The sequence below is a fragment of the Sinocyclocheilus rhinocerous genome, unplaced genomic scaffold (assembly GCF_001515625.1).
Source record: "Sinocyclocheilus rhinocerous isolate Xijiao unplaced genomic scaffold, SAMN03320098_v1.1 scaffold688, whole genome shotgun sequence".
Taxonomy (NCBI): Eukaryota; Metazoa; Chordata; class Actinopteri; order Cypriniformes; family Cyprinidae; genus Sinocyclocheilus; species Sinocyclocheilus rhinocerous.
Window position 1 is genome coordinate 2,370,604 of NW_015651641.1, and position 25,115 is coordinate 2,395,718.

At 38.5% G+C, this 25,115-nt stretch overlaps 1 protein-coding gene across 3 annotated transcripts in view; it reads right to left on the minus strand.

Moving 5' to 3' along the window:
• Positions 1-25,115, minus strand: part of LOC107713379 (guanine nucleotide-binding protein G(z) subunit alpha) — a 46,561-nt gene that overhangs the window by 5,270 nt on the left and 16,176 nt on the right. For 2 of the 3 annotated variants that reach the window (XM_016518871.1, XM_016518873.1), the window contains exon 2: positions 11,290-12,608. In XM_016518871.1, the coding sequence (XP_016374357.1) occupies positions 11,290-12,012 (723 nt within the window). In that variant the 5' untranslated portion in view covers positions 12,013-12,608. Of the gene's footprint in view, positions 1-11,289; positions 12,609-13,935; positions 14,071-25,115 lie in introns of those variants that run through there. The other variant, XM_016518872.1, reaches the window with a different exon arrangement.

Here is a 25,115-nt window from a genome sequence, read left to right on the forward strand (position 1 = left end):
AGGGGCGTAACATTTCCGTCACACGCTTGAGGAATTCGGCCAATCACAACGCACTGGATAGTACTGGATAGCGTTTCAGAAAGGCGGAGCATAGAGGAGAAATAATAATGTACAGTATGTGGAAAATAATGTTTTTTTTTAACCTTAAACCGCATAAACACATTGCATTACACCAAATACACAAAATAATGTTCTTTTTAGCAACATCATATGACCCCTTTAATTTATTTCTTTCAAATTTTTCACGGACCTCCTAGCACCCCTATGAGGCCCTGTGAATTTTAGCAATGAACCTGCTACTAGGTTAGGGATACGTTTAAGACTTTTCTTTGACTGGAATGTCATTCTAGGACCAAGAAAGAATGTTGTGTAAGTGGACCAAAAGCATGGTATTGGGTAATATGTGCCATTTTATAGGTTGTTTTGGTCACGCAGGGCAGGAAGTGATATAATAATAGGCCGATATATCTAATAGTATGAGTAATCCTCCATGACATTCAAATGTAATCTTTGAAAAATGGCACACACAAATTTGATTATTTGGAAAAAAACTCTCTTGTAAACACACATAAACATTTATCCGTAATGGCTAGCCAGCTGCCAGATTGCGAGGGGCTGCGATTTTCGCTGAGGCCCAAGTGTGTACTCATATTCCTAAAGAGAGACGCCCTCCAATGGCCTTGAATTGGGCTTTCTGAAATCAAGTCACACCATTAGCCAAACGTCTCTGCAGATCTTAAAGTGTCCATTAAGCAATTGGGCAGCCCAGGAGACAGGGTGGAAGTGCTTTGTTGAAGCTCAGGGTGTTTCCAACTACAGCCTTCTCCAGAGCTAAGTGTGGGAGAGAGAAGGATAAGAGAGAGAGAGAGAGAAGAAAAAAAAGAAAGAGAAAAGGAGGCAGGAAGCCAGCGGGAGGGGGTGCCCCACTGAGACACACTGCACAGCGTGACGCCTGGCCTCTCCTTGCACACTCCAGACACAAGCCTTCATTAGGCTTAAATATTAATAAGGAGGTTCAACAGTGTATTAATGCTTTGTTTCCTGTAAATAAGAACTGTTGGATTGAGACGTCTCGCTCTAGAAAATCCATTTCATTGAAGCTGAGTGAAAATGACTCTTGTCTAATCTTCTAATAGCCCCAGCAGCAATAAGAGAGAGCTATAAAGTATATTTACACCGTACCTGCTCATAATTGCCATGCTTTGTCTCACATTTGTCTCTCGTTCTCTTTATTCCGCTCGCCTCACATTTCCTTTGTTGAAGATAAGAAGATTATACAAAGATTATCTGTATTAGAACTTAGAAACACTCCTAGTTATCACTTCTTTTCATTAAATTATTATTGGAACTGCAACCCAGGCTCATTAGAAAAACGTGGCTGGCACAATATTTCTGCAAAATGATATTATGTTGCTTGTTGCACGTTTTGCATTTTGCATTTCATAGCGAAATGCCCAGTGAGTGGAGCTAAACACGCATTCAGTTTTATCCGAAACAGATGAACGAGAATCTATCAGTGTTTTATTACTTTGGTTGTTATATGTATTACAGCAGTTTGGAGATGAAATTTTGTGTGGCACTTAAAGTTAATTCTCTATCACATTTAAAAAATAACGTACCACCTACTCTAACCCTAATCAATAGTGATAAAAACACGCTTGCAGAAGCAACCATGCCATTTTAGCTGAAGTCTTTGAGCTCCTTTATCGTGACTCTTGTTTCATGAGACTTGAGTGTTTCGCTTTGCAAGTGCAATGCTGTACCAGGTGAGCTGACGAGCAAGTTTGCTGTATCAGAAAAGACGCATATGTGGAGCTGGTTATGCAATGCAAATGTAAAAAATGTATTAGTTTACAAATCATGCACTATGGTAAAAGTGTTTTGAGGTCAGAACATAGCATTGTCCAAGAAACTGCATGAAAATAAGTCTAATAACAATAATAAAAAGCGATAATCTGCCACTGTAATGATAATGTTATTGTGATTAGTGAGTGTTCATTTAAGATGAGTTTTTTAGTTTGTTTTTTAGAGTTTTGCAAAACTGTAGGTAGAAGCATGTTTTTCCAATGAGCCAAGGTTGAAGAATTGTTAGCGTCAAGGTTGCCAAGTCAAATTGAGCTACTTTTAAACTGTTGCTCAACTGGTTGATTTTTTTTCCTGTGGGTTAAAGTTTTGACATTTTACATATATTGTATTTGACTGAAATGCTTTATTGAAATAGTTTACACATTTTACATTCTATAACATTCATAAAACTGTGCTAGATGATGAGTTTTGTGAGGGAGGGACACTGGTAGGGAGCCTTAAAGGGGTCATAAGCTGTTATGTTGCTAATAGATGTTGCTAATCAGAAAATTATTTTGTGTATTTGGTGTAATGCAATGCGTTTACGCAGTTTAAGGTTCAAAAAACACATTATTTTCCACATACTGTACATAGCTCCTCTATGCCCCGCCTTTCTGAAACGCGTCGATTTTTACAAAGCTCATCAGTCTGAAAAGCGCTGTGTGCTCTGATTGGCCAGCTATCTAGTGCGTTGTGATTGGCCGAAAACCTCAAGCATGTGACGGAAATGTTACGCCCCTTACCAGGTTCAGGAAACTTTCCTCCGTAAAATGCGTTGCACACATCTGAATATTTGGGTTGAACTGTTCTGGAACAGTGTTGTAAATAAAACTTAACCACTGATTTCTAGTTGTGTATTCTTTTGGAAGGCCAAACAAAGTAGTTTCGCTTTCACAACGAAACACACAGCGTCTCCACAACATGGCGGCGGCAACAATACTACAGCGAGAATAAAAGTTACGCCTTCTTTCTTTGGGCGGTGTTATGCAAATCTTCCCACACAGTAAGGTAGACATGTGGGGGCATGTTTGAATGAGGCATTTTAGGAAGGCGTGGCTGAATGTTCACTTTTATAAAGCATATCTCTTTGGGTTTGAGACTTTAATCTTTGCGACTTTACGAATTTTCTGTATGTACGAACAGCTTGTAACACTCCAAAGACGAAGGAAAACATGAAATCGCATCATATGACCCCTTTAATAGACTGTTTATGATTACTACAATATAGTTAATATTGATCAGGATGAAACTATGTATAACGCATGACTGTAAAATGCTTTTTTTAGGTATGGGAGTGGTATACTTCGAGGTTTTGGGATATTTTTTGATTGGCCATTGGGCTGGTTCTGTAACACAGGCCTGGCAACCCTTGTTAGCATTTTCATAACATATGAATGAGAGTTGCAGGAAGCATAGAGCTGACTCTCAAGCTATTGTTTGTCTCAATACTCTCACAATCTGGTTGACTAATTTAAATGTTCACAATTGCTTTAATGTGAGTCAATTCAGCTAATGTGGCTAGTATGGTTAGCTTCAAAGCTTCACTGAATGCAGGGAGGCTAAGCTGCCCGGGTTGCTATGGATTTTTTTTTTCACTGATATCCATGTTTATCAGTAATTGAAACACATGAGTCAGTGACTGTCTAGCTCCCTTGGCATCCCTCAACATTACTGGCAGCGGCTGCAGTATAATGCAGTATAATGTATCAAAATACAAATTTAGAATGACATTTTTTCATTTTCAGAAGAAAGTGTGAGAGGTACTTGTTTGTGTATTGTGGGTGCCTAGATATAGCTAAGCGGTTGCTAATGTGATCTGAGTGGTTGTTAGCATGTTGCTACAATATGCAGTTGCTAGGGTGTGGTTGCTATGCAGTTGCTGGGGTGTCAGGTATCTTTTTTTCAAAATCGTCATTCACAGTCATATTTTCAAAATTGAATTGTGCTGCATATGAAGCGCATTGATGTAACTTCTTGTTACACACTAACATTTTTAAAGTTGCAGGGTTTATTCAAATCCTTAAAGGGATAGTTCACCCAAAAAAAGTAAAAAATTATGTTATAATTTACTCACCCTCATGTCATTCCAAACCTGCATGACCCTCTTAAAACCCGGTATTAAGATGCGTTTTGGTCGATCAGATCACAAGTAGACGACGAAGACACAGTGTTTTAATCCATCTCTTTTGTCCACTTTCAACCACTTTCCCGAACACTTTAATGGCAGAGTCTATGGTCAGGTATATGAATGGGCTTTTTCTGATCTATCGATCTAATATTGTGAAATAAGTTTGCGTAATTTACATATAAACGTGAAAGGAGACAACAGAAAACGGTGCAGAAGAGCTTTCATTTCTGCTCTGATAGCTGAAAAACTACACCGAACGCTGTGGGTTTGTTAGAATCACCGCAAGAGAATATTGTGCTTTTTACATTATGATTTCTGTCAGCAAAGTTTAAATCCCGTCTTGTTAGCGCACTTCAACAACATGCCCTGTAATGTTTAAGAATTAGGTCAGGTTGTTTGAACACTTTCAACCACATGAGTGTTTACACTACCAAAGCAATCCAGTCGAACGAGTTTTCGATAGTGCTGTGTAGAATACTTACAAACTGTAGTCCATTACTGATTCCAAATTACATGACAAAAATTGTAGTTAGTAACAATCTGTTTACATTACACATTTTAGGTAGTCAGATTGACCCCTTTTTGATTACTTTTGACTTAACTTGTTTATCTCATTGATTTAGATGTACCATACTGACATAAAAATACAAAGATAAAGAAAATATTTTCCATTCGCTGTTGTTAACAACATGAAGTGCATTAAACATTACATTATGTCAAGGTTTTCCAAACTGGGGTTCATGAAGGAACTGCAGGGATTTGTGAGTTTAATGAAAAGCATAAAATGTAAAATTAAAACAAATCAAAATAAAAACACTTACTAAAAAAGATGAAGTGATCATTTAATTTAATGAGTTATCATTCAAATAAAAATGTACGTATTCATCAGTAGTTGATGCGATGATGAAATGATGAGAAAACACTTCTTAAAACGAATGAATTTTGTATAAATCCAGTGGTTAAATTCTGTGTGGCCTCTCAATTTTTAGAGAATTAGTTGAAATCAATAAACTATGAATAATTTATTGCTATTGTGTGAACAATTTGTAATCATGTAATCAATAAAAAGTAACTGTAGTCTGATAAGTATTTTATGTGATATATTCTAATTACAAGTACTTAATTTTTGGAATTTGATTATATAATCCAGATTACATGTAATCAGTTATAATGAATCTTAATACAAGGTGTAAACAGGGCCTTACTTTCTTCTGTGGAACTTAGAAGATATTTTGAAGAACATTGGGAACCAGACAACGCTTTGTTTTTCATTATATGGACAAAAAACACTGAGGCATCTTTCAGAACATCTTCTTTTGTTCAGAAGAAGAAAGTAATTCATACATATTTGGAACGACATGAGTGTGAATAAATGATTGCATTACTTTTAATTTTCAGTGCTGTCTGGTCAAAAATCAGAAAAGGAAATAAACTAATGTGCTTCAGTGGCTGCTGTCAGTCATAAAGTGGGAGACTGCAGAAGTCCTCCATCAGTGAACTTCCTCAAAGCCAAATATATCCTTCCATGTTGCCCAAGCACCCCTCCCATGATGACCCAGATCTTGAGTCTCTCTCCAACTCCTCCCAGCCAACTGGCACCAGAGCTGCATTGCTTCAACCGACTATTGCGCAATGCGCTATCCTTCTCCGCCGCTTGCACGAGCGCACTTCTATCCTCTCTCCAGTTGCCGAGCACCATGTAAACCCCCCCAACCCCCTCCTCCCAGTCACAGCTCATTGTCAACAGCCCAGGATTAGGAGCGTTTGACTGCTCTGTTGCTTGGCAGCGGTTGCCATGGAAACCATTTTTTAAGGGAGGGTCGGGTCAAAAAAAGGAACCTGGAAAGGGATGTTGAAGGGGGAAAAAAATAAAACGCGCCATGCCACAAAATTGACAACTGTTGCTTGAAGTCCCCAACAGAATTAGATGACTGCGCATCGCAACTGAAAAGTTACAGCTGAGGCGATGAATTACTGGAAAGCTTTTGTACCAGATGTGCGGGAATTAGCTTTCTCTTAATAGGGGACTGTGGGACTACAGAAGAGAGAACATTTCTAATAAAAATCTGTTGAATTTTAGCTAATTAAATTGTTAAATTGCTTTCATTAGGTAAAAGAAAAAGAAGACTTGAAAGTATGGTGGAAGCATGGTGAAAATCATTATGGGTGGGATTGGTAACACTTTTGTTTAGGGACCTATTCTCACTATGAACTAGTTTCTTATTAGCATGCATATTACTAATATATTGGCTGTTTATTCATACTTATAAAGCACATATTAATGCCTTATTCTGCATAACCATATTTTAGATCCCTTAATCCGTCCTTGTTCCTAAACTTAACAACTTCCTTACTATTAATAAACAGCAAATTAGTGAGGCAAGTTTATTGAGGCAAAAGTCATAGCTAATAGTTAGAACTAGTCTCCAAGCTAAAGTGTGACCGTGCTTTTAATGCTGTAACTGAAATGTTTCCTAGATTTCTGGTGAACCACCATCTATGAAATATCGCTCCACTTAAGCCTAATTCATTATCTGGAGAACATACTGAGTGTTTGCTGTGTTCTAGAAAAACCTTGAAAAGTTTTACAAATGTGTTTCCAGGGACATCATGTATCTATTGTTTTTTTAATTATTAAATTATATATATATATATATATATATATATATATTGATAAAGCCTTTGAATTTGCGCAAGGTTTATGTGCATAGTCCAAGTCTTCTTCTCCGTTTTTAGTGTATCTCTGTGGCAGAATTATAGCGCCACATACTGGTCTGGCATGTATACTACATCGTTTTGTGTCGGTTTTGTGGTTTCGTGTGGACGCAGATATTTCTTGAGACGAGGGGGGAAAAAAAGATTGGATAGGGAAAGCTCTGGCTTCGTGTGGACGTAGCCTGAAGTGTTCCAGAAAAGCTCTTTTCATGCTGAGCTAATCAAAATGTCTACAGCTGATCACAGTTGAAAGTCAAATGGCTTTGTGTGCCATTGAGAAGGTGATTAGCTACACCTGATTGAGTTTACAAGTCATTTTTAGGAGGGGGGTGATCCTTTTTCCAACTCGGTGATTCTGTTTTTTTATTTATTTGTTTTTCAATTGTGTCCAACACAATACGTCTTAATTATCAACCAATCACACACACGCTCATGAAGTGACACAATCACTGCTTGTGTCACTTCATGTGCCATTAATCTTCTCAAGAGCAAGTTTCCTCAAGCTTCAACTCTTCATCATCGGGGGATCTTCCATGTGTAGAGGTAAGAAAAATGTTCGTATTTGGCATTAGAAACTTTCAAAAAGTCTTTTGTGATCATTTGTGGAAGGTCGAGGGGCATTTTACACATACGCACAAAACTGCCTCACGAATGGCGGTGTGAGCCACGCCCGCGTCAACTAATTTTAGCTTTATGGTTTCTCTTGTTTGATTTATTGTGAGCGGAATCGCTTTTAATTAATCATTTATGTTGTTCACCCAATCTCTCTCTCATTGAAAACGAACAGAACTCATGATGCCACAAATTTGGTAAAATGCCCTAAGACATTTACGTAATCTCTGACGCTTACATTTTTCTTGGCTTTCTAACCAACATTAGCTTGCTATATTCATTATGTGTATAAATAACAAAGGTGTTTTTATTTGCACTCTTGCGGATTTCAATGGAGGAATCCCCTGAAGCGCTTGTGACAGTTATTGACGTGACATGAGATAAATGAGAGACTTCATCCCCCCTACCTTCATCATTGTATGCTGATGAAAATATGTAAATAAAAACGATTTAAGATGCTGCCAAATACTACATAAAAAAAATAAAAAAAAATCAAAGTACAAACTTGATTAATCATTAACTCAAGGAACTTTTCACGTAAGCAACATTGTTAATGTTTAAATTACTATATTTTGATTGTTTACTTTTTAATTTGGACTTTTTAGCAGGTTGAATAAATTCTGTATAAACAATATGTGAGTTTGCTGTGTTTTATTGCATACAAGGTCTGTTCAAAAATAACATAAATAACACTCTTGACACAAATTGTGTAACTAGAACACATTAGTGTGTAAATTTTTTTTTAACACTTTCTGTGGTAGAAAACAACTAGACACAGAGGTGTGTTAAGAAACAACACTGGTTGTATAATTTTCAACAAACTTTTTAAGAGTGTATAGAGAGAGAGAGAGAGAGATACTTTATTAATACATGCCATTTATATTTACTTTTTTTCTTTTTTTTTAAGTCTCAATGTTAAAAACAATTGTGTGGCTTAATATATTTGTGGAAACTGTTTTTTTTTCAGGATTTTTTGAAGTTCATAAAAACAATGTGTATTTGAAACCGATATATTTTGTAACCTTATAAATGTCTTTACTGTTAATTGTTAATTCTTATTAAGTATTAATTTCTTTTTTTAAAATGTCATTGATACCAAATGCAACAGGATATTCAAAAACCTACTTGGGATGCAAAAAACAGCCAAAGACACCCTTCTGTGAGCAACATGTATTGCTGTAGGGGAGGTCTTTTAAAGGAGATGAATTTAAAAAACAAAACACAAAAAACCCAGAGGGTTTTGCAATGCAAATTGTCTAACAGCTATGACACAAAACACTGTTAGCATGCTAATTAAAGCCTAAAATTAAAATTATTTTCATAAAATACAATTAAAAAAATGTAGATGAACTAGTTGACCTTACTTCATGAATATTCAGCAGTTGTCTCATTTATTTGTTCCATTCAAAATCCACTTGGCTTAAAAATCTTTTTGAGTGTGCATGACGCTTCTGTCTGTAGCTGTATAATGGTTTAATATGCTGCGAAAACAGCTGTTCATTTAATCAGATATTTTAATATAGTACTGTTTTCCGTTTTAATGACTTTGATCAAAAGTCCTATATACAGTAGTGGTTGTCTAGACGCATTACTGCAGCACAAAAGCTTTTAGTGTCACTTGCCCGACCCTGCCATCTTAGTCAACATTGTCTATATTTAGCACACAAGTCACCAAGATTTCCTGTTATTAACTACATACTTCAGATCACCGTCACTCTATTTCTCTTCTAATACTCGTGTCTCTCCCTGTGGCTGACAGTCCATTCAGACAGACTTTCTCAAGACCACGGAGCATTGCTTAAAACCCTTCTCTGCCACTCTGCGAGTGAGTGAATGTGCAGAGTGCCATTTTAGAAATTCTGCTCCGTACTGGCAGAACCAGAGCAAATTGGCAGCACGCAAGCGGCAACACATGTGGGCCAGTTCAGAGATGAATGCTTATTGAGTAATCTAATTCAGAGGCTCACCCCAGACCCTGGAGATCAAACACACACTCGTCTAGCTGTTAGCATATGTTTACGAAACTTGCGAGTCCCTGTGTAGCCCAGATTTACCATGAGCCTTTCCTGGATGGTCAAGGACGACAAAACAACAAAAACATCTTTCTTATGAACAAGGAAAAAAACCTGATGTATCCTATTTATTCACTGTATCTTTTAAAATCAACATTACATGACGTTAGCAAGCTATTTTACTTCCGTAATATAACATATTTCTGTAACCGTATACTCAAGATATTCTAACCCTAAAGCTAATCGATGAATCATTTGCAATACTGTAAAACCAGGAACTTGTGTTAAGAAAATACAATCCATTTGTTACATTTTAAAGGCAATTTCATCCGAATCTATCATGAAAATCATCAACACACCTTATAAACATGTGAGACTGAGGCTAATAAATCATATTTGAAGATGACCTCAGGCTATCTCTGACTGCTGCAATGGTTTTCAACCAGATAAGACCGCAAATCCGCAAAACTGTTGGAGGAGGTCCACCCTTCCCCCTTCAATAAATTATCTTTTCACCACTCCCCTAGCGAGACGCTAACTCCTCCCTTCAGTTTCCTCACTTCCTCGTTGACTTGTTACTTCTTTTTTCTTTCAAACTTTCTAGCAGAAGACACGCAAAACTTTCTCTGACCCCCATCACATCAGAGATTTACCCAAGCGCTAAATCTGATCATTCTCGCGGGTACACCCTGACACCTTGCACTGTGAACTCAATTATCACTCTTGTACATCCCCCTCCCCTCCCCCCAATACTCGCAGAGCACTTTTATTTTTAACTTCCCAACGTTAATTGATATTCCAGGCTAATGCACTACTTGGAAGTTCTTATTGTGAGTCGAGGGAAAAAGTTTAGCATAGCGCACACAGGTATGCAGTCTTTGAACTCATTGATAAGCAATTCGCTTTACCACATGGAGAGAGAATGTATGCGGTTAGACGGTCATTTAGAAAAGTTAATTCCGAGTCTTAACACAAGCACACCTGTAATTAACGTCGAAGGCAAATATAATCGGGTTTACTCTGTAAATATCATTTGCTATTAATTGACAGGAAGCCTGCTGTAAGACCAGCTTATGCTAGCATGAATTTCAATGGTTGTCCACTCTGCTTTAAAAAAGCCTTAGCTAATTTGCTGGTCACCCAGTCTGGGGTGCATTTCCCAAATGTGTCGTTAGCCAACTATGGTCACAAGTTCCGTCATTACCAACATAGTTCAAAGATTTAATGTTTTTCCCGGAACAATAGTTCCAATGAACATTCGCAAACAGCACTGCAAGTTTATATTTTCAGACAGTATAGACCAGACAGGGAAGCACAGGGCAGAGAAAAGGGAATGGGATCGGCAAAGGACCTTGAGCCGGAAATCAAACTATACTCTATGTCTGCATGCTGCCCACGAGGCTATCTGCACTGCCAGCACTGCAAAGTTGTGTGGCTGGAACAACAGTACAGCTCTCAACCTGTGATAAGAAGCATCGTTTCTTGTTAGCATGTTTGGAATTATGGATGTGCGACAAAGTTATTACAGTTTTTGGAAACGGTCATGGCTAGTTAGTTAATTTCTTCAACGATGCATTATACTATGGTAGTTAGGCAGCGTTAAGTCGTTATAAGGCAACGCAACACTGCTCAAGCAGCATTATCTTTCTGATGAATTTAGGCGACCAATGTAGTCTTGATGGTTAATTTAGTCCAAATCTCCTGGGAACATCAGAGTTTAAAACACAACAAGCTATTCTGGTCTTTTAGCAGGGTACTGTTAGGTCTTTGAACAGCTTGAATGTAACTGAAAGTTTGTGTATTGCAGGAAATGTGGAAGCAAGATGATAAAAGCAGTTTGTTTGTCAGTGCCACGGACGGGAAGAATTTACTGTAGAGATGTGCATAGCCTAGTGCAGATAACATTGGGTTCATGTGTCGCTGCTTGCACTATCTGTTTGCATCAAAGGCCCGAATACAAAATTGGGCTCTCCTTACCGTCTGGTTGTCTTCATAAAGCTTGAGGTCATAGCCGCTGAGCTCCACACAGAATATAATGGCAGTCACACCCTCAAAACAGTGGATCCACTTCTTCCTTTCTGAACGCTGGCCGCCCACGTCCACCATTTTGAAGGTGAGCTCCTTGAAGGTGAATTTGTTCTCAACAATGCCAGTGGTCATGTCACGTGAGCGCAGAATGTCCTCAACGGTTGGGATGTACTCTGGCGCAGAAATGCGGTCCAGGTCGTTTAGATAATAGGCTGTATTATCCTCTAGGTGGTATTCGTTGGAGCGGCAGAAGCACTCCTGGACCCCTGGATCGGCCCACAAGCGCTTCATCACCCCCAGGAGCTCTGGCGTGATCTCACCCTTGCTCTCTGCAGGCCCGGTGAGGGCAAAGAGTTGCACTGCGTCGTAAGCCCGATCAGGGTTGTGGAAGTCGATCTTCAAGGTGGCGAGGGCACGGATGATGCGGGTGAGCGAATCAATGGCATTGTAGAGGATGAGGGGCTTGTATTCCTTGCAGGCCTCCAGGTTGAAGCCTCCACTGTGGATGATCTTCATCTGCTTCACGATGGTGCTCTTGCCAGAGTTGCTGGTGCCAAGCAGCAGGAGTTTGATCTCACGCCGCTGGCGCTGGCTTTCTGAGCGGAGGTGTCGATCGATGCGACGTGAGCGCCGAGCGGCCTCCTTCTCCTCTGAACTCTGCCGGCACCCCATGGTTGACTACACCTGGACTTGAGCTGGTAATCCCAGGAAGTGGGAGAGTGGGCGGTAAATGTATGCAATGTAAAAAAGATATGGTGATACAGTTGAGCTGATACTAGAGGAAGCTATTGCTGGAAACCAGTTTCAGATTGGTGTTAGACAACATGCATTGTCCAAGTCTACAGTTTTTGAGTAACTTTTTTCAAGGGTTGATGTTTTGGCATTCAGTGCTACCATGACATGGTGGAAGACCCACTCAGGCCCTGGCATAAGGGCGTGTTTGCCTTCGAGATCCCAAGGACTTGGGGTTCATATCAGGGGACTCTCTCCCCTGAGCACGGCAGACTTTAAGTGGACTTGTCAGTGTTCATTGAGAGAAAGTCGAAACCATAAAATTCCTTCACTCTCCTCCCTCATGGCGTCCAGTGTGCTTCCCTGTATTTCTGTGACTGATTCATCTGTTGTCAATTCCTCCCTTCATTAATTTTCTTCAGACACTTTCCATCCGATGGAATGTCAGACCTTAGTTCTCGTAGACTGTTTTTGGTGTATGTGTACTAGATCGTCTTGCTTGCATAAGCCAGTGAGGCAGCTAAAGGCCCATGTTCCTGCAGGTAAGAAAAAAAAAAAAAACGAGACGTTAATAATCATGAAATAGAGAGGAGGGAAAGTAAAACTGAGAATTCTAAGAAGAAAGTTTCTGTCTTAGAGATCTTAAACCTTCGTAAACCTTCTGGACTGGACGATGTTCCCACAAAATTAAATATTAAGCACTTCACAGTTCTTAACTTCAAAGTCAACATAATACATGCATTCATAACCCAGTTTTACCTCTGTAATGTGACGTATTTCTGAAACAGAATATACAATGAGAAAAAACTAGGACTTAGGACTTCAGTTTTTCTGTAATTGATTGGATTGTGAGAAGTGAGTGTTTCATACCAGGATGGAGTCAGACCTGAATGAAACACTGCTGACACCCACTTTTGAGGAAGCATTTTGACCTGGGCATGTAGGCTGAAGGTCAAGATTGCCATCAAGATCTCCTAGATGCATCCCAATGATAAAGTTTCTTTTCAAATCTATCTTTATTTGCTATTATTACTGCAACTTGAATTATATTTATGTTACCTGGAATAATATTTAAGAAAAATGCTATATTACCTACAGAAGAACCCCTAAAACAATGCCTATTGTAAATAGCTATTTGGCTACTGGCTACACTGACCTTGGTGATGTGAGAAAAACAAATTAAGACAAACCTTTTTTGGCAGCATTATGAAAGTTAATAGGTTGATTTAGTGTTGGCTTAGATTTAGTATTCTGTTACACACAACAGAAATCTTTTCAACAAAAACACTTGAATTACACATGCAGAATAAACAAATGTACATGTGTAAACTTGTCACAAACCCAAGAAAAATCACACCAATTGCTTTCTTGTGCCCACAAGTAAATAAAATTAAAAAAAAAAAAAAGCAGCGTAAACTCAGGCAAAGCATGAACAGACATGGTCATTAGCACAGTCAGTCTCTGTTAGCTCTACAATATACTTCTGCTACACACTTCTGCTTTCTCAAACACACACACACACACATACTTACATTTGTGGTTTACAGGGACTCTCCATAGGCGTAATGGTTTTTATACTGTACAAAATGTATTTTCTATCACCCTACACCAACCCTACACCTAAACCTACCCCTTACAGAAAACTACTGGCAATTTTAGAATTTCATAAAACACTGTTTTGTATGTTTTATAAGCCTTTTGTATTACGGGGACACAGGAAGTGTCCTCATAAACCATGTTTACGTTGTAGTACCCATGTCATTATACACATTTGTGTCCTCATAAACCATATATACCAGTACACGTGCGCGCACACACACACACACACACACCTTAGATCATGGTTTGTATCAAAAATCTAACCTTCTCCACAGTAAGCCTGTCCCATCATGCGCTCCCTAGTCACCGGCATCTCTCTGTGACCATAGATTCAGGTCTGCCAAGAGGGTGATCCAGCACACAAAGCCCACACACATTTGTTCTCAAACAGACACATCCACACACACACAAGCAGAGGCAGGCAGGGTGTGAAATGGAAACAGATGTGAGATGAATGTCCTTCCCTGAAGCAAAAGGTACCGCCCATTCTACTCTCCCTTTCCCCAAGCCTCAACCACTGAGCTAACTGATAGCAGATGGACTGTTTATTTACTGTCATGGTGGAAAATAACTGGCTCAGACAAGCAGGTGCTTCTCTCCAGCTCATTCCAATGTAATAAATGCAACAAAACCCTTTAGAAGACCGTTTTATGGCAGGGCTCAACTATAAGAATATTTTCTGCTGGCTCAGTCAGGTCAGTGTTTTTACTGGCCCCACCGCAAAAAAATAAATAAATAAATAAAAAGAAAGAAAGAAAAATAAAATATATTAATTCTTCAAAATGTCTGAAACAAACTTTTATACAAGTATATGAACACAAATGCTTCTAGCCATGCAAGCTTGATTTTGTGCGTCAGTGTGTTGTGAAAGGGCCACAATAATGGACAGTAATTCAAACCATCTTTTACCACACAAAGTCAACAACTGTCATGATGGAGCAACAATGTGAGGAGAATTTTACTGAGCATATGTTTATATTTGCCTGAGAAATAAAACATGCAGTTTAATAGCAATGGTATAGCAACAACCTGCAAGAACAACCCAGAACACCCTAGCAACAGCACAGCAACCACTCAGACCACCATAGTAACTGCATAGTAACAATCACTCAGAAAGAGCCTAACAACTACTCAGAACACTCAAGAGACAGAACCTCATAGAGCACCTTCACAATTGCATAGCAACACCCTGAACAGAACAAAAGCAGAACAATCCCATAGAAACTACCCAGAACACCCTAGCAACCTCATAGCAAGACCGTAAGAACAGCTCAGAACACCATAGCAATTGCATAGAAACACCATAGCAACCACTCAGAACACTTAAGCAACAACTTAAGAACAATCACCCTATTTAGCAATTGCATAGCAACACCATAGCAACTACTCAAAACACCCTAGCAATACCATAGCAACACCCTAAGAACCACTTAGAACACTCAGGCAACAACTAAAGAACCAATAAGAACACACATTTAGCTCAAAACACCATAGCAACACCCTAAGAACCACACAGAGCACTCTAGCAACAACACAGAAACACCCTAAGAACCACTTGGAACACTCCAGCAACAACTTAAGAACCAATCAGAGCATCCCATTTAGCAATTGCACAGTGACACCATAGCAACTACTCAAAACACCCTAGCAACACCCTAAGAACCACATAGAGCACCCTAGCAACAACATAGCAACTCTTTAAGAACCACCTAGAACACTCTAGCAACAACTAAAAGACCAAAACACCATAGCAACACCCTAAGAACCACACAGAGCTCTCTAGCAACAACATAGAAACACCCTAAGAACAACTTAGAACACTCCAGCAACAACTTAAGAACCAATCGGAATATCCCATTTAGCAACTGCACAGTGACACCATAGCAACTATTCAAAACAGTACTTCTTAGTAGTTCTCACCATAGCAACATCCTAAGAACCACGCAGAGCACCTTAGCAACAACATAGTAACACCTAAGAACCACCCAGAACACTTCATCAACAACTTAAGAACCAATCGGAATATCCCATTTAGCAATTGCATAACAACACCATAGCAATTACTCCAAACACCCTAGCAACATTCTAAGAACCACACAGAGCACCCTAGCAACAACATAGCAACACCCTAAGAACCACTCAGAACACTCATGCAACAACTTAAGAACCAATCAGAACATTCCATTTAGCAATTGCATTACAACACCATAGCAACTACTCATAACACCCTAGCAACAACCAAATAACCACACAGAGCAGCCTAGCAACAACATGGCAACACCCTAAGAACCACTCAGAATACCTTGGGAACTGCATAGCAACACTAAAGAACCACCCAAGCAACCACAAAACAACTCTATAGAAACTCCCCATTAAAACACCCTAGCAACACCATAGCAATACCCTGAAAACCACACGGAACACCCTAGCAACAGGATAGCACACAGTTAACCATAGCAACAACAAAAAACCCCTACCAGTCATTTTTCATATTCTTGCATAACACCTTGTTCTTCAGTCTGACAGCATTTGAATGCATTATGCCATCCATTATTGAAAGCATCCCAAACAATATATGGATAAAGGATCCCTCAGTATGATGTGAGCCCTAAAACAATTTGTCATGAAATATGTACTTTGAAGGGGAGTAGATGAGCTCTAAAGGTGATCTGTTAGAACACAAGAGCCTGAGGGACAGCATAATAAATGGATGCTCTTTTTGACAGGCCGTGTGCTAACAAATGTGAAATCACGCCATGGCCTAGTTTCGGCGGAGAGATTACATTTCTTAGACCGGTCGCACAGAGAGAGAATGCATCTCCAAGATCTGTCACAGACACAATCCTGCTCTTAGAAAGATTACTGCACAAATGTGTGGCAGGATTTGATGGGGAAAAGCCACAGCAAAGTACGACACACACAAAGGAAGGTATATCGAGGGATTTTACTGTTGATTCAATAAATCGTGTCAAACTCGTTCATGTTCAGCTAGATGCTCTGCTAGCGTAGTGGGGCAGTTTCTGTGTGTACACACTAAATACAATACACTTTTTTTGTCCAAGGCCTTTTTTTTCAAGCATGACACTAACCGCACATTTTTTGTTGTTGTGAGAACTATTCCATTTTTTAGATAAAGCAAATACTCCCTCTTAAAAGGTCATCTGGCCTGTCCCAACTCGGAGGTCTTGAGGTCTTCGTACCATCTTATTTCTATAGTTTTCTATGATCTGCTTATGCCTGACTGTCGCAACATTAATAAGGTGTATAGCCTTCCGAATTTGGCCATACTTTTACACCATCCTCTTCCATTAAGCCTATGGGATGATAAGAGTTTAGCGTGTCGCGTTCATATTCTCATCTGCTTTCCTGTACCTAGTAACCTATACTTTATTTACATTGTATTAATAAATGGCAGCGGCTATTTGCACTAAGTGTAAATAGCGATAGAGGCTACACTAAGTGCAAATAGTAATAGATGCTATTTACACTAAGTGAAAATAGCATATTTTCTTAGCGAAAAAACAGTATGTAGTAATAACGTATTGAGTGTAAATTATCATTTAATTCAAATTATTAAATGGATGCCATCTTATTGGGACAATAAAGCCCTCCCTACACCTAGGCTACCCTAACCCTACCCGATACTTTATTTTCAACTTTTTGATTATTTCCTTAATTTTTATTGAAAATAAATGCCTTTCCGATGTGACATGAGATTTGAAAAGGGAGAAAAAAAGTTCGGCAAAAGGCGGATTCGAACCCGGGTCGATCGCGTCAAAAAAAGACTAGGCTATACACTTTAACATCTACGCCGCCGAAGTTGAGTATGTTTTGACGTTTTTTATATTGTTGACCACCCATATCACACGTTTGTGGGCAGAGTTAGTGTAAATAGCCTCTGCAAATAAGGCGAGCTATTTGCACTTAGTGTAAATATTAGTTAAATATTACTCCATTAATGAATATACCGAGTTTGGGCTTTTTAATTTATACCACTGTCTTCGTCCATTGAACCATGTATTTTCTTTAGGTTTTCAGTGGGGCACAAAACACTTAACGTGCAATTTAGCACAATTTGCTTTCATATTCTGGGCTATTCTGCGTGTTTGTAAATAGTAGCCTATATGTTTATTTTTAATAAGGTGTGTCCTCCAGTGTCACTGTTTTAGTAGGATACATTAAGCCACGTTAAGCGTTTGTGAAACAGTCCGCGGCCACACCCCCGCGCTAATGGTACAGCCCACATCTCAAATTGTAAGATAAAAAAAAAAAGGAAAAATAGAAAATTGTTTAGATTTTATTTATTCAAAAGATCATTTCTGAAGTCACAATTTAGCAAAAGTAAAACTGAAAAAAGGAAAGAAAATGGCAATTGTTCATTTATGAAGTAGCTGCAAAAAAAATAATGTTTGGTTTCATTTTTGCATTTTTGCATTTGCTCCATATGGTCTGAAAATTGAATTGTGAAGCGTTACACGGATTCACATCAATATATATATTTAAAATTCCATTCCAATTATTAGTAAAAGTAATGCCTTGTAAATAATCTTAAATGTCTCACTGTACATTGCTATTTCTGTTACGGTGGAGCCGTTGCTTGCACATTACATCTGCACTTTATTAGAAAACCCTCACTTAATTTCAGTTATTTGATTCTTAGTTCTGCATCTCACAGTAAAATTAAAATGTTGAAGCTAAAGTTCAAGTAAATGTTTATTTGTCCATATGACAGTAAAATTAAATTGTGAGTTTTAAAATAATTTGTAGCTATAAATGTAAAATAAATAGAAAATAAAATGGAAAGTGCCATAAATATTCAAAAAGTATACTTGATCTCATTTCTGCATTTCTTCTAGTTCAGCATTACATCAGTCAAGCGGTGATGCTTTTAGAGCTAATACCATTTATATAATTACTTTAGAGCAAATTGGCAATTGGAGTAGCCTATATTTATGATAGTTGATTATTCTGCAACATTTCACCTCTGTCGGAGACTAACGATGACAGCTGGAATGGTTGAGAAATACAACCTGTGCCAGTCTCGCTTTACCATTTCCGCTTTCGTAACACAACCCATGCTTGGATGTCTAAACCAGTGTTTCCCATTCACAAATGCAAATTTTCCACCTGTAAACCTGTCTTCTCTGTCTTTCTACATGTATAAAATGCTACATTAAAATCTGTCATATAAATTGGTCTCTTCATTAGAAATTAGCCTATACTGATTGCCACCATTGATGGACAACATTTTTTAATAATATTAAAAATATCTGTATGACATTATATTCTGCAGTTCTTCCCTGCTGTACCGAATATCTATACTTTTCAAATTATCGATGTTAGAAATTCAAATATTGTGACAATTAATTTTGTAGGGTGCCACAAGTTTGTTAAAATTTCCAAAGGGTGCCGCGACTAAAAAAAGGTTGGGAAACACTGGTCTAAACTAACACTGTCGCTTGACGTAAGTATCAGACAAAACAGAAACCTAGAAACCAAAACATGCTTGCGACGCTTTGTTGAGTGTATCAGAAATGCATTGGCAACATGTATCAGAAACATGTCCTGAGGCCATGAGCGAATGTGTGAGTGGATGGAGAACGACAGGGGTCTCACGGTTAAACCAGACTCATGTTTTCTCATGAGCGCTGAGGTAATCTGACCCCACTGGCTCCCTTTCGCCTCCAGAGATCAACTTTTCTCAGACCCACATATTTCCTGATTTTAATGCACCTGTAATTATAATGATTTTCCAAAACGCTGCACATGAGCGGAAGGCTTAATGTCATACTCTTGTGCAGTATGTTTGATTTGTAAGTTTTATGATATAGAAAAGGAGAATGTTTACACAAAACTAGTTTCCAGCCCATTTTACCTCTATAATCTATGGAAGCTTGTTTCCGCCACTGGATAAAAACATTAAACAAAAAAGTAATTGTGACTTGTGTAATCTCCCAGTTCTGACATTTTTTTTTTTTTTTGAGTTTATATCTCACAGTTCTGACTTTTTCCTCACAATTCTCAGAAAAAAAAAATTCAGAATCACAACATATAAAATGAGAATTTTGAGAAAAAAGTCGGAATTGCAAAATATAAACTGGGAATTGCAACAAAAAAAAAAGAATTCTGAGACCATTTGTTGTTGAGTGTTTATATCTCGCAATTCTGACTTTTTTTCTCGCAAGTGACATTTTTCTCATAATTCCGAGTTTATATCTTGAAATTCTGGGCTTATATCTCGCATTTCTGAATTTTTCTTGCAATTCTGAGTTTATATCTCACAATTCAGAATTTGTCTTGCAGTTATGAGTTTATATCTTGCAATTCATATTTTTCTCGCAATTCTGAGGTTATATCTAGACATTCTGACTGTTTTCATCACAATTCTGAGTTTATATCTAGACATTCTGACTTTTTCCCGCACAATTCTGAGAAGAAAAGATGGAATTGTGAGCTATAAATTTGCAGTTGTGAGAAAAACTTGATTATATCTATTTGGAATTCATTGTGAAAAATGTACATTTTGATATCATGTTGACTCAGGACCTCTGCAGACACTGAAAAAAAATGTGGATGTAAAAATGAATGTCTGAAACCAATGAAAGTCAGTGTACCTCTCAGATGAATGCATTCTGAGGAACACTGAGGTCGTATTTTTATTGAGTTGGTCACCCATGTGACCCTGGCCACTACAGACTACTCCCTTTCCCCAGAACAAGCCCAGCTTTGTGAAATAAATACATTGTTATATAACACGCAGTGGCATCTCTGTCTTATTGATGAATGCTTGTGTTATGTAAGGCAGCCTGCCAGTTGTAACTCTCTGGGATACACTCCTGGCCCAACTCATATATCACATAGATTTGACAGAGCGGGAAACCTGTGTCAAATTAAGTGAAAGCATACTATGGTTAGTGTATCATGACGCACAGATTTGAAAGAGCCTCTTGGGATATTTGTTTTTGCTCAGTTCAAATTTATGTTCCTATCGGTAATGTTAACCAACCGTCAAATAGCAATTTATGCATTGTTTTATGCAGAGTAAACTACATATTTTTCTTACTGAATATCTTGTTGCACTGGTCATACACACTGACAATACATTGTAACATTTGTTAGATACGAGTGTAAGTAGCCTATAAATCATCTTTAATAATCTAATTGCACTGATTTTTAATTCATGCTAATTTTAATGAACAAACATCATTGTCTAGACAGAATGATTTTCATTTCTTTTCATTTTCATTTTACATTATATTGTAATGTAAACAACAATTTGCCGTAATGCAAAATGCATAATTTTTTTTTCCCCTTTGGATGGATTTATGGATTAAAAAAAAAAAAAAAAAATTCCAGAAAATTGCCCCCAATCAACTCCCTTGATCAAATATACAATATGTGCACACAAATGTCACAAACCTATGACCTTTTTCTTCCCCATATAAAGCAGAATGACCCAGAGAGTTCATTCCTGCCATCTGTGTTGAGGATGGCTTGACATCAGTCATTGTCCCCCCTCCACCCATCCTCCCTCCCTCCCTCCGTCCCTTCGGTATTCTGGCACACTATTGAGGGAGGGTTGCTGTCTATAAATCACACCGCTGTATTTCCCCCACATTGACTCATGCCCCAGTTACAGACACTAATTGATTACAGTGCAGAACCATTATACAGAAACCATACAGTATCCCAGCTCAATGAAACAGACTCATAAATCTTATCACATCTCATCTCATCTCTCTGTATTATTAATAAGGCATCGCGGAATAGGAAGCCACAGTAATGTAAACTGAATTCACAAACTGGATAGGCATTCCTGAGGGCAAACAACTGCTGAGATGTGTTGTGTCAAATATACAAGTACTAAACGCTAAAGCATTAATATGTCTGATATAAACTCTAAAGCTATTAATCCGCTCTGTGCTAAGCTAGTTCTCAAAATGTGCATCGGGATGGTTGTGTTTTTGTCTATTGAGCAGCGGCAGGAAGAGTCCTGGGTTACTGTGTCAGTGGGCAGCTGAGACCACATACTGACCAGAACAGATGCAGCCTTTGATCACACTGACAATAGTGAACAATCGTACAATCCGATACCATTTCCCTTAATTTGTCCTCTTGGTTTCAACCACCCATCATAAGAGCAATCATTGTTTAAGGAGATGTGTATCAGAGGGGAATTTTCAAACCACTGTTGCAATCGGTTTCAAGTGCCATTGGGGCGAATTTCCTGTTACTGTTAATTTTTTGCTTCTTTCATTTCTCATCTTTCGATTGAAGACACAGGGTTTCAATTTGGCCAGCGGAGAGCTGCGGCTCTCAGAGTTGCATCGCATGGCGTCAGAGATTTGATGGAACATGCATGACTCAAATCAGCCATTTAATTGTTCTTGTGAATTCCACCGCAGAGCGCCTAGAGTCCACTTGACAGAGAGCACAAATGAGCGCGGACAGAGTAAGAGAAGCTTTTATAGAGAAATCACATATAATCTCCTTCATTTCAATTATTTCGCTTATAGAGTGATGAGAAGGAATGGAGTGCAAATTTTTGGCTTTTCAGATGATCGCGGAAGGAAAATTTTGTAATCAACAAAAGTTTATGATTCTGTCACATTTTGTTCATCATGATAATCTTCACAAACTTGTATGATATTTAAAGCCTAAATATACAATTGCCAGAATTAAACGTAGGCTGACACTACAGTCACATGACTTCACAGTCACCAGTGTTAAGCTGCTGTCAACTTTTTCAGTCTTTATTTAAAAATGTTTTCCCTGTAAGTTTGAGTTACAATCGTTTGCAAGAGTGCCATTATAAACACAATGAGGGTGTGAAAGCAACTAGTGAGTAGATGAGCTATCCTGTTCAATATGTGACCCTGGACCACAAAACCAGTCATAAAAAATTGAAATTGAGTTTTATACATCATATGAAAGCTGAATAAATAAGCTTTCCATTGAAGTATGGTTTGTTAGGATAGTACAATATTCGGCCGAGATACAACTATTTAAAAATCTGGAATCTGAGGGTGCAAAAAAATCTAAATACTGAGAAAATCACCTTTAAAGCCCAGCGACTTAAGACTGGTTTTGTGGTCCAGGGTCACAGATGACATTTAATGCTCAAAAGCTTCTGATATGGTATTACTGATGTATTTTATGTTGTAGAATAAAACATGAAAATATCTCGATTTTGTGTTAATCACAGACCTTATTTCAGGCATTTACCCAAAAACCCCATTCAAAAAAATCCCATTGACTTCAGCATGATGGAACCGGATGTGCTAAAATGCAAACTCATTTCCAGATTTTGGCCTACAAAAATATATCATGCCTGCAACACTCTATTTATCCTGAAAACATTTTATTGTTTTTCATTTGACACTTCTTTCATGAGCTTTCATGCTAGGGATTTCCAGATGTCAAGAATTTAAGAGTTTTTCTCTTAAATTTATACATTTTCTGCCAAGTGTTTTACTTAATCTCCCCAAGCTGGACACCATGCACATGTGCTCTCTCTACACTGCATGATGATCTGAAAGCACTGATGAACATGTATGTTGGAGTTTAGTTGTTGGATGTATGAACATGTATGTTGGAGACATTCATTATCTCCATTGCAATGTTCTGCTCAAATTCAGTCGGTGTTCCTTCACAAGGCTGTTTGTGCTGTGTGCTGCAGCTAAATCTGCAGGCAAACCTTCTCAGTGACAAACTGTAATAAATCCAATTATGAATCTTGACTGTATTGTTTGTGACTGTAGCTTCTGCTCCTTTTGTTGTTTTAGTAGAATAGCATGAACATCATTTGAAATCATTGGAATTAATATTAGGAATTGCCTTTAAAGAGAAGCTTCTTAAGATTTTACCACAATGTAGAAATTGAGTAGAATGTATATGATAAATATACATTGCTGTATATTTGGAAGTCGTGGCCTAATGGTTAGAGATTCGGACTTGTAACCCAAAGGTTGCGGGTTCGAGTCTCCGGTCCGGCAGGAATTGTAGGTGGGGGGAGGGAATGTACAGCGCTCTCTTCCACCTTCAATACCACGACCGAGGTGCCCTTGAGCAAGGCACCGAACCCCCAACTGCTCCCCGGGCGCCGCAGCATAAATGGCTGCCCACTGCTCCGGGTGTGTGTTCACGGTGTGTGTGTGTTCACTGCTGTGTGTGTGCACTTTGGATGGGTTAAATGCAGAGCACTAATTCCAAGTATGGGTCACCATACTTGGCCACATGTCACGTCACTTTATAAATATAATAAATTATGAGGTAAAATAAACCCTGCATATGAGTTGACTTGCGCTTACATGCAAAAGTGCAATAATTCTGATGAAATGTAAAAAGAAATTTTCCAGTTTCACAATTGTGATTAATAAATTGCATAATAACTTATCCCTCAGTTTCTTCCTCAGTAAAATGACTCATGTTGATGTTCATTCTTGCATAAAGAAATCTCCATACCAAATCTAGCCCAATCGCCTCAGTCACCTCAGTCAAAATTGTGTTCCGGGGGAGCGGAAGTATCACTTCAACCTGTGGACTAAAAAACAACCTGCGGCAACAGTATAAAAGTAGCCCAATTCCACAGGAAAACCGCAGACTTGGCAACACTGCTTCATACTCATGGGGGCGATAGAGTTACCTATGAGTGTTTGTGCCATTAAACCAGATATTATTTAGATAGCTAGCTAAAACATTTTGACAGGTAAGTAGTGATAGGAGAAATGAACCTTTTCAAAGCTTTGAACCAATTGCTTCACAAAATGATTCACTGTTTCAAAGTGCTCGAAACACCACACGCTGGTGACGCTTGCTGATCAGCCTGTTTTTTGTTTTTTTTTGGAACATATTAGCACTGTAGCTAATGACTAGCTTGCACCAGCTAATGACGGCTAGAAATCAACTACCATGTTTCCAAACACACCTAGCATCTAAAATGGGATTTTCCAGTAGGGATATCATAGAATATGGCCAGATTTCAATGTCAGGGGCGGCTCATTATGAACAAATTGATGTCACAATATGAACTTTCTGCACAGAGAGTACACTAAACCCCTGAAGAGCGCTAACATCCTAGAAGCAGCACACACACCCAGCATGACTTGTCAGCCACAGTTGTAACAACAATTACAGCTAATGATTCTGATGCATCACATTCAACACTGTGTCACCAGTGCCATGACCCCCCCCCCAAAAAAAATTTAAATCCATAAAAAAGAAATCAAAGAACATTGCAGATCAAATTGTTTCCAGGCCATTAATGCAATTGTGAAACTCTGTCATTTTATCATGTCGTTAGCATTGTAAACTCACCGATTAACACTGTTATGGTTATTAAATCACTATGTATTGTTACACCCACTCCAATACAATTGACTTAGGCCTACTTTCTATTACCAGAATCAGACGTTTTAACAGAGGCAGTGCCCCCCCCCCCCCCC